At 40.9% G+C, this 10,489-nt stretch overlaps 1 protein-coding gene across 3 annotated transcripts in view; it reads left to right on the top strand.

Moving 5' to 3' along the window:
• The first annotated feature begins 2 nt into the window (after positions 1 to 2).
• The window catches only part of LOC116996468 (peroxisomal acyl-coenzyme A oxidase 3-like), a 32,899-nt gene continuing 22,412 nt past the window's right edge, over positions 3 to 10,489 (top strand). The window contains exons 1-8 of one of the 3 annotated variants that reach the window (XM_033060154.1): positions 59 to 77; positions 639 to 707; positions 2,256 to 2,433; positions 3,801 to 4,034; positions 5,032 to 5,103; positions 5,833 to 5,922; positions 6,375 to 6,518; positions 7,358 to 7,446. In XM_033060154.1, coding sequence (XP_032916045.1) covers positions 2,266 to 2,433; positions 3,801 to 4,034; positions 5,032 to 5,103; positions 5,833 to 5,922; positions 6,375 to 6,518; positions 7,358 to 7,446 — 797 coding nt within the window. In that variant the 5' untranslated portion in view covers positions 59 to 77; positions 639 to 707; positions 2,256 to 2,265. Of the gene's footprint in view, positions 78 to 558; positions 579 to 638; positions 708 to 2,255; positions 2,434 to 3,800; positions 4,035 to 5,031; positions 5,104 to 5,832; positions 5,923 to 6,374; positions 6,519 to 7,357; positions 7,447 to 10,489 lie in introns of those variants that run through there. The other 2 variants (XM_033060155.1, XM_033060156.1) reach the window with 2 other exon arrangements.

The raw sequence follows: 10,489 nt of genomic DNA, 5'->3' as shown, positions 1-10,489 counted from the left end.
CGCCCGCCGCGCCGGGAGGCGGAGCGCGGCGCAGGCTGCTTCCGTCAGTTCCCGAGGCGGAGACGGCGCGGCCGCAGGTACGTAGCTGGTCCCCTTGCTCCGGCCTGCGGATCTGAGGCTCTAAGTGCCGCAGGAAACCGCTGCGCTGCCGTCCTGCGGCTGAAAACACGGGGAGCTGCCGGCTCCCACAGGGCGTGAGGCTGGAGGCTCATCACCGCACGGCGGCTCTGTTTGTGGAGGGTCTGTGCCCTGTGAGCGGGTGCTGAGGAGCTGCGTGAAAACGCCTCCTGAGAGCGAACTGCAGAGCGGACACCTGACTGACACTGGGTAGTCAGCCCGGCCCGTCAGGGACACATCTCAGTCCGCTTTTTGTAGCAAAGAGCAGCACGTTTCGTAGTCTGTTTTTGCTCTGTCTGGGCTGTAGCGGGGCTCGGCCGTGCCCTGCAGCCGCACAGAAGCGTTCGTGCCCTGCCTTTGCCCTGCCGGGGCTATCCTACTCTGTCAGCGCAGTGCTTGGAAATGCAGAGCCGCTAGAAGATAAAACAAATCACTGGTTATATCATCTCATAGCCATACGGGTACGATATCATTATTCCTGACAACTGCCAAATGTCTGATCTGTGTCACTGTTCCGTAAGATCGGTGAGGACAGTACCCTGCGAACTGACCTTTCCCCTCGTGATCTGTGACTCGGTTTTGGTGCCCAGGTATGAATTTTAATTACTACAGGAGCACTTTCCACGGGAAAGGGTTTCCAACTCAGCATTTCGCAGTGCAACTGCAGCAGTTCTTTGCCAATTGAAAGCAATGTGGTTTTTATTTCCGCCTTCACACACGTTTCAAAATTTCAGAGCAAGATTGAAATTACACTGAAGTTACTCTTTAGGGCAGCCCGTTGTTACTTTCCTATTGTAACCACCTGTTTTGATTTCTTAATTAGTTTTGAAACTATTGACTTGGAACCAAATTATATTGAAACATTGTGTGAAGTCAGAGAATTTGTAATGTATTTTAAGTACAGAACATTTTTAATGAACTCCTAGATTTTCTCATTCGTGTGATATCACTGGTTTGCAGTGTAAATAAAGTTAGATGCAATAGTTGCAATATTACAATGTAATTTTTTTCTCTTTTATGAGTGAAAAGCTTCCAACTGCTGCCTGATTTACCTGTTTTCCAGTTAGAAGTGTAGTATCTGTTTATTTGGCTGGAGGTGGAAACACTTTCTCAATGTCTTTGTATTCCGCCTCTCTTTTCAAACCTGTTGTTCAGTACTGGAGCTGTTTCTTCCTAGAACTGATTTGGAAGTCACATGCAGAAATACTATGCTGCTGTTCTCTCCTATTTTTTTTACTGCTCAGACCTAGAGGATGACCTCCATAAAAGGATAAGGTTGAAAGAAAAGAGAGGTGTCAAAGAGACATATCGAGATGATGAGGGGGACAAAGGAGTGGAAAAAGACTGCTGAAATACTTCTCAACTTTATTATGTTCAAGGTCTATACTGAGCCCTTGGCCAACCCTGGGCCAGGATGTCCTGCCTATACCTTTGAGTTGATTCTTTCAGCAGTCCCATTAAATCGTGGCCAGCTTCTGCTGCCCTGTCCGTTGGTTTTTGCACCCTCCAAGCCCCGCAGAGATCTCTGCTGTCGGTGGTGGCTGGGATCACTGGGTGTTGGCTGTGTGCAGCAGAGGGCTCTCCAACACCAGCTTCCGGAAGCAGCAGCAGATCAGTCTCTACTTCTCTGTGCCAGGTTCTAGTGAAAAGCAAGATTCTCCTCTCCTGAGCCAGTGCAGTTGTCTACTGACAGGGAAATCCTGCAGGGTCTGAGCAGTTTTATAGTGCTCTTGCCTGACCATCCATAGATGCACACAACAAGTTGCCAGCAGACTTCATGGGTCCTTACTCCATTTGTTGTTTAAGACATGGTGTTTTCTCACCTGGGTCTTTTATCACCCCCTTCCTTATCACATGATATGGTGATAACCAGTGGTGTCCCTGTTTCAGATTAAGCTCAAATTTTAATTAAAAAGGTGATGTAATTTGTTTACATTGGATCAAAGGCATTTTTTCTTACTTTGCACCTGGCCAGTTGAATTAGAAAAAGGGAAGTTGCCTCTGCAGTGCTGTACTCACAGATTTAAATAACTCCATGGATTTAATTAATAACTCTCTTAATTTCTTTTTATAATTAAAAAAACTCCAGACATCTGTGGTGCTTTAGTTTGTGTTTTGTCTTTTCTTGTTTGCTGCAGTTAGCTAACAATGGCATCCACACTGAATCAGAAGGAAATGGCTGGCAACCAGAATTCATGGGATAGTTTGCTACCAGATTGCCCTAAGGGCCCGCTTTCCACATATCGTAAGAAAACTTCCTTCAGCTGGAAGGAGATGGCAGTGTTCATAGATGGTGAAGATATCATCCAGCTCAAGGTAAATTCTGCAAGAATTGTAAGCATGTTTTGATTGTGGATATAGCAGTAGAACTATGTTTGGTTTGTTTTTTTTTTTTAGAGAGAATATAGTTAATAATACTCTGCAAATATGGAGCATGAAGAAATTTGATTTGCAACCAGTTTAAGCAATCTATTCTGCTGTCTCATAAGACTTATTTAATTACTCAACAACAGTACAGGGGAGACCAGCAGGTGCTACATTTCAGAACTTGAGTGTTCGTTTCAAACTGAGAAAGAACTGTATTCTACCATATTTCTTTACTGTTTGCATTAAATCACAGATCTCATGGTTTTGCAAGGCACTTATGCAGAGCTAAGTTCAAGCCACTGTTAAACAGTATTTCTGTCTTACTTTGACCTGATATTCTACAATGTTGTGTGCTTGCATTAGTGCTTATGTGGCATTGCAGTTGGAGATTAGCATGCAAACCTTGCTGAAAGCTAGCCCTACCAAGAAAAGAGATTAACTGCAGCACAAGAGATGGTGTGGAAATGAATGATTTGGAGGAGAAAGAACCAGCTTTCTGAAGGAGGTGTAGATTTACATGGATTTAAGTTAATCTTGAATCTTCACCATAATTATAAAAATCCTAGGAGGTAGATCAAAGAAATCAAAAAGACCTGGTTCTGCATCTGACTGGTATGTGTTAGAGCACAGAAAAAAACACAAGTGCTCTGTGTGAAGGAGTTTCACAGCTGTGTGAGCATGTAGAGTTGTTCACACAGAGAAAGGGAATGACTGCCCTTCAAAGGAAAGCATAGGAAGTCTGGGTTTCTTCCTTCTTATGTGAAAGACAATTAAGAAGATGTGGATATCTTGAAGACACAGCTCTGGGATAAAAAGTACCATAATATATTCTCTAATACAAAAATAATCCAAATTAAAACATTAAAAGATGAACATCCCCACATTGAAGGGCTGCATATGATGGTTCCATTAAATGGAGCCTTTTTCAACTTCCATGTGGGAACAGAGCAATTGTGAAGTTTAACCTTTATCCTCAGACTGAGGGACTTTTGCCTCTTAGGTTCTGCCAACAGCTTCATCTATTGAGATAGTGAAGCCTGCTACACAAAGCAAATAAGTTTTACCATACCGTTCTTGTAAATTCAGAGTGAATCAGTGAATCACTTTGTGGTGAAGGGGATGTCATAATATTTAGCTGCATGAGCTGTATATATGACAGACCATTTAAATATATTTTCTAATTTTCTGGAATTTTTGCTTGAGAAGTTTATAGCTTCCAGCAAACAGTTGTAATTTGAGACCCGGTGTTACTCTAGAAGAAAGTTAACTCTTTTTGTTAATGCTAATATTCTCATGTCAGTTTTTCCCCCTCCCAGAACAGAATCTTCTCTGCTCTGGAAAATGATCCTCTCTTTGCACATCATCCTGGAGAAGATTTGTGCCGTGAGAAATACCAGGAGCTGACATTCCTGCGCTGTAAAAGACTCTTTGAGTATGAATTTCTTACTCAGGCAGAGGCAATGAAGAACCCATTAAGGTTTTTTTATATGGTGCTCTTTATAGGAATGTACGACTGGTCTCTGTCACTCCAGCTTTGCTTACATTGTGGTGTAAGTACAGTTCAAGGGCTGTACTGGTGTATGTTTGAATTTAAGTAACTTCTGATACCGTAATTCTGTTGCTTTACTCCTATTTTATTAAAACTTGATCTTTTCCTCATCCCTTCTTTTCAAAAATGGTATAAAGTTTTAAGTGTCTCGAAGAGTCAGAGAGGTGTGGGTAATCTTTGTTGTTACCCACCTGTCCCCACTGAGATCCCACCTGGAAAATAAGGGTGAAACAGTACACACAGAGATGCAGAACAAATTTTTGATGCCTTCTTTTGTTTACTCCTCTGCCTCCTCTCTAGGACAGCCAAAGAACTTGGTTGTTGGTGTCTCTGTGTTTGCTAAAGTTTTGCGGGTATCAGAAACTTACCTGCTTTAGCCCCAGTGTCTTAATGAGCAGCAGAATCCAGAAGGAATGAAAAGCAGTTTAACATTTCTCACTGACATCAGTGACTGAATTCTGTTAATCAGTTGTTTCCCAGATGCGTCTCTCGCAAAGCGTACTCAACATAGCTGGTCATATTATCAGTTGAATTAATTAATTTATTGTTATTATTCACATAGCTGGGGAACATCTAGGAATTAGAGTTTTGTTGTGTGAATATCTATGTAGAGAAATTGAAGGTAGCTTTCAAATTGGGTTTCTTGTTTAATCCTGAAGGAACTACCTTCAGTTCCCAATCTGTTTGCAGTAAAATGAACTAAAATAGTCTAAGTTTTCCTTTGCTCAAGGGAACATCACTAAGGACAAGTGGAAAGCATTTTCAAGCATTTGCTATGAAGGCTTGAACAGGTTAGAGCTGCAACAAGTTCAGTCATCTGTAAAAGGGCCTTGACAAGATGAAATCCTGACTTACCTCCCCCAACTATAGTCTAATTATAGTTTACTGTGCAGCCCACTTTCCCTGGTCTTTTTATTGGACATCACTGTTAAAAATCATGTGCAATTCATGCTTTTCATCACAGGGCACTGATTTCATTTATTATTATGTTTTTACAGGTATTTGCAGGTCCAATTATGAGTGCTTCTAAGAGGTTTGGACACATTTTGGAACAAGTTTATAGCATGGAGGTAATTCTTTATAATAATTTGTAAGAAATGGACACTATTAGAATTGTGTCACTATTTGCAGTTTTGTGTTATTGCTGATCTCTTTATGTACCTAGGTACCTCTAAATAGCAAAAGGAAAGGCCATGGAGCAGATTCAAGCATTGGCTGTCCTCACTACTAGCTTATAAACCACTTCCTGGACATGTTTTAGACTGTCCAAGTAAACATGCAGGCAAAATTTGGGAACTTTTCCCAAAAGGCAATATAGATGACATTACACCAGTTTAGGTTCTGTCCAGAGTAATTTCAGAGTATCCTACTAGGATACTCTCAACTTTGATGTGTTGCCATAAAATTTCCATTCTAATGCTATAAATTGGAAAATAATTAATGCCAAAGAAACACCACGTGGATTTCAGTGGGGACTTAGGACCAACTACTCTGCAGAATAAATGCAGCCTGTCTGATACAGAAGGTGCCAATCCTGAACACTTTCTCCAGTCTAGGCCACGTGGGCAGCATTCACTGTCTGGCCAGACTGTCCTTGATTTTGAAAGATTAATATTTTGAGTGCGCTTAAACTGAGCTTGGTTCTTTTGTTGCTCTTTGTTGCTTCCTGTTTTGTTTTGGGTTTTTTTTCTTTGCCAAGTTACTCCCCAATAGCTGAATTTGAAATTATTTGCAAGTCTTGCAGTTTTAATTAATGTAATATTGTGGTCTTGAATTGTGCTCTGTATCTCCTTATTTAGATTTTCGGATGTTTTGCTCTGACTGAACTCAGCCATGGAACTAACACCAAAGGCATACGGACTACAGCCACATTTGATCCTAGCACTCAGGTTAGTCCTGGATGCACACTGTCAACCAGGCTTCCTTTCATACAAAACTCTGTGAGAAGAAGTTGTTGCCTGCACAGGCTTCAGCTCTCAAAGCTGAAACAGCTCTCTCAGTTCTTTACTTGAACTCACAGCTCAGTTTAACCTAAGATCTGGGAAATGCTTCCCAGTCCATTAATCTGCTTTTTTTTTAACTGCTTAAACAAGGAATTAAACAAGCTGAGTTTCAGATTTACAATGAGGCAGTGAGCTTTTTGAATTCTAAATTTTTTTCCTTATTACATGTATTCTCTCCAAAGTTGAACACAATAAGAGAGATCTCAGGTGCTGGAATGTAGTACAGAATAAAATCCTGGCAGTTAATGAATGTTTTCAAAACATTGCCAGGGTGATAAAAAATATAACCATGACCTGATTTTTATTATTTATATAATTTACTTCTTTCCTGGCTACAGGAATTTGTCATCAATACACCTGACTTTGAAGCTGCAAAGTTCTGGGTTGGTAATATGGGAAAACATGCCACTCATGCAGTTTTGTATGCCCAGCTCTATACTCCTGATGGACAGTGCCAAGGATTACATTCCTTTATTGTACAGGTAGGCTGGAAATTTTATTATTTTTTATTCTTTATTTTTATTCTTTTGAGGAAGAGTGGGTTCACATTAAAGACTTTGTTATACTGTTATTTATACCTGACAGCGGATTATTTATTTTATGCCTTCACAGTTTATTGCAATTGTAACCAGGATACTTTTTTAAAATGTTCACTGATTTTATGAAGGTAGAGCTAGTTTTATACTGCCAGTTTTCTGCAAAAACTTCTGAAGATACAAAAGAGCTGAAAAGTCTCAAAATTATCATGGTACTTTTATAGTTATAACTCAACTATGTTGTATGAAATCCTGAAAGTCTTGCACAGGGCTTAGGATGATTTATGTCTGCCAATGCTGCAGGCTGATCTGTATGAAATCTTCAAAGTTCTACCACAGAAATAATTTTATAAGATTAAAGACGTTGGAAAATGTTGGTGCTGTAGAAATCTTGTACATAGTAATATGAACAAGTTGCAGACTGAGCAAAGTTTATTGCATAACCAGGGAATATCTCAAAGCTGATTGTTGCATAAAAATTCCATTGGTTTCTGCTGTGTCTGTGTACACATGAAGGAGATTTCAGTGCTAGTCTGATGTGAGCAGTCATCAGTGTTAAGGGATATTTAACACAGTGATGTAATTAGTGTCATCTTCCAAAGTAATTTTCATTAAAGTATCTATGTCATGAATGAGAGGATGCATAAGTACAAGTAATATCCAGGATTATGTGCTTGAAAGAAACAGAGATCTCTTTATCATTAGTAAGTTTTCAAACTTTGAGAAATTCAGCCAGTAACTTTCATTGTTCCATTGCTGAAATGTTTTGTTTCGCTTCTCTACAGATTCGAGATACAAAAACTCTCCTGCCAATGCCAGGTGTGATGGTGGGTGACATAGGAAAGAAAATTGGGCAGAATGGCTTGGATAATGGGTAAGTCAATAGAGAAAACATTCTGAGTTGTATCACAATGTAGTGGTGCAAAGATTAGTTACATAGCTCTGCATAAACACATAAACTTTAGATGGTAAAGAAGGATTTCACTTCTTTATGCCTCAGATTTTCTTCTTTCTGTTGATTCAGTTTGTTACAGATTTATGTACTGTCCTTCAAAACAGACCATTGCAGTAAACATATAAATGCAGTTTACATATCCTAAAGTATCCTGGTTTCAAATGTTATGGCTTTGACTGTCTTTCCAGAAGGTTATAGGAGTTTCATGGTTGTTTAGCTCATTATCATCGATTCTCTGTTTCCTGAAGACAAAGAAGAAATAAATGTTAAAAAACCTGAAACAACTCAAAATTAATTTATAGAGGAAAACTGAGAAAGACTTGTTTAAGGTTTGGTGGGTTTTTCCTGCTTCTGCATTACAGACTAGTAGCCACCAGATGGCACAGCAGCATGGGCCTGAGTAATCGAAATATTTTCCAACTTCATATTTCTTTAGAAGTGTTTAAATTCTGGTGTTCGTTCTTATATTGCAATATAGATTTATGTGCAACACAGTACAGAAGAGTATGCTTGTTATGTGACCTTAAAATGTACACAATTTTAAATCCAATTCTCCTTTATCTACTGGGAAAATAGTCTTTCTTAAAATATTGATAATAATTGAATAATTTGAAATTATAATCCATGAAGTACCCTTTAAATGAGATACCAGTGACTTCCTATCTTATCGTCAGATGGAGTCCCTTATCTTATTTGACATCAAATGTCATTTAAAGCAATCATAGGGCATTCCTGTTTACTCTGTATATGTTTTTTAAAAAAAACTTTTGTTATGTTCAAACAGTAGTGCCCAAAGAGCCCTGGCCTTGGATATTGGTCTCTTAAGTATGTATTAAGACAGTCCCTGCATTAGAAACCTTAAGACAGAACTTGGAGATTAAGAGAGAAGGATGAGGGAGCCCAAGGTTATCCACAGATGCCCCTTCTTTAGCTAAAAACTCATTTAGCTGAAAACTCTGTTCCTGAACTACCTCAGCTACCTTCTTTTTTTTTGGAGTGGTCTAAGATTAGAGGCATGCCATGCCAACATTGTTCTCAAGAACCAGGGGACCAAGTTTTGTTCTGCATCATTCCTGCTCACACTGAGATGTCAGAAGTGTCAGGGCTTGTGGATGTCAGCTCTCAGAGGTACATGAAGGTCGTGATGGGGACTGGACAGGAAGTTCTGCATTTGCAGAGGCAGCAAGCCTTGCCACCCTAGAAAATGGACTCTAGGTTGCATGATCTGAAAAATCCCAGGACCCACATGGAGATACTTCACCAGACACTGCCTTGTCAAGGTGTTCTCCTTGGCTGTTTAGCAATCTTACACCCTCATTTATCCCAGAGGAAGCACAGACTTGTATGCCGAGAGGAGAAAACCTTCCCTTGTGCTGGGACTACAAGTATTAGTCTTCACTACATGCATTGCCAGGTTTTTTTGTATGTGTGTGTGGAGTCTGGTTCAACTAGCCTGAACACTTAGTAAATCAGGTCTATTTTCATGTAGTTACACTCAAGATATGTGGTCACAGTGGGGATCAGAGTCTGATATCTCTGACAGAGATATTTTATTTTGTTCCTGTGCTTCAAGAAATTCATGCTAATAATTTTCAATATGGATACAGAGAGTTAAGGTCCTGAACACTAATGAAGGTCAAGAAATTCCAGAGCCTCCTTGGAAAACTATTGATTTATGCTGTGTAAGAAAACAGAGTAGCTGATTGTAGTTGTCCATTCTGGCTTTGAAAAACAGTTAATCTCTTGTTGTTTGGCTGGAAGCTGGTTTCCTGCTAATGTAGACTGTAATGTTTTTAGTAAGAGAAAGAATGTCAGAACTAATGTGGGAATTTTTGCAGTATAAATCCATTTCTAAAATTATCTTTCCAAATAATTCTCATAGTTTCATAATTTGAATGTCCAAAAATCACATGGTGTTTGTAGGTCTTCACACAGAATCACAGAATCTCTGGGTTGGAAGAGACCTTCAAGATCATCAAGTCCAACCCATGCCCTAACATCTCCACTAGACCATGGCACCAAGTGCCACATCCAGTCTTTTTTTAAATATATCCAGGGGTGGTGACTCCACCACCTCCCCCAGCAGATCATTCCAATATTTTATCACTCTTTCTGTGAAAAGTCAATATTTTATCACTCTTTCTGTGAAAAGTTTTTTCCTAGTGTCCAACCTGTATTTCCCTTGGTGCAGCTTGAGACGGTGTCCTCTTTCTGTCAGTTGCTGCCTGGAAAAAGAGAATAACCCCACCTGACCACAGCCACCTTTCAGGGAGCTATAGAGTGATAAGGTCCCCCCTGAGTCTGCTTTTCTCCAGGCTGAACAAGCCCAGCTCCCTCAGCTGTTCCTCACGGGGTTTGTATTCCCAGCCCCTCCCCAGCCTCGTTCCCTCCTCTGGACCTGCTCAAGCGTCTCCACGTCCTCCCTAAACTGAGAGGCAAGAACTGGACACAGCTCTCAAGGTGTGGCCTCACCAGTGCTGAGTACAGGGGAAGAATGACCTCCCTGCTCCTGCTGGCCACACCATTGCTGACACAGGCCAGGGGCTATTGGCCTTCTTGGCCACCAGGGCACACTGCTGGCTCATGTTCAGCTGGCTGCTGACCAGTGCCCCCAGGTCCCTTTCTGCCTGGGCACTGTCCAGCCACACCACCCCCAGCCTATAGCACTGCAGGGGTTGTTGTGGCCAAAATGCAGAACTGGGCACTTGGACTTGTTAAACTTCATCTTATTGGACTCTGCCCATCCATCCAACCATTCCAGGTCTCTCTGCAGAGCCCTCCTGCCTTCCAACAGATCGATACACGCTCCCAGCTTAGTGTCATCTGCAAATTTACTAATGAAGGACTCAGTACCCTCATCCATGTCATCAATGAAAATATTGAACAGGACAGGCCCCAGCACAGACCCCTGGGGGACACCACTGGTGACTGATCCCCAGCTGGATGCAGCACCATTCAGCAC

Source organism: Catharus ustulatus, chromosome 5 (assembly GCF_009819885.2).
Source record: "Catharus ustulatus isolate bCatUst1 chromosome 5, bCatUst1.pri.v2, whole genome shotgun sequence".
NCBI classification, from domain to species: Eukaryota; Metazoa; Chordata; class Aves; order Passeriformes; family Turdidae; genus Catharus; species Catharus ustulatus.
The sequence above is the reverse complement of the archived record's forward strand: the minus strand, read 5'-3'. Positions and strand labels throughout refer to the sequence as shown.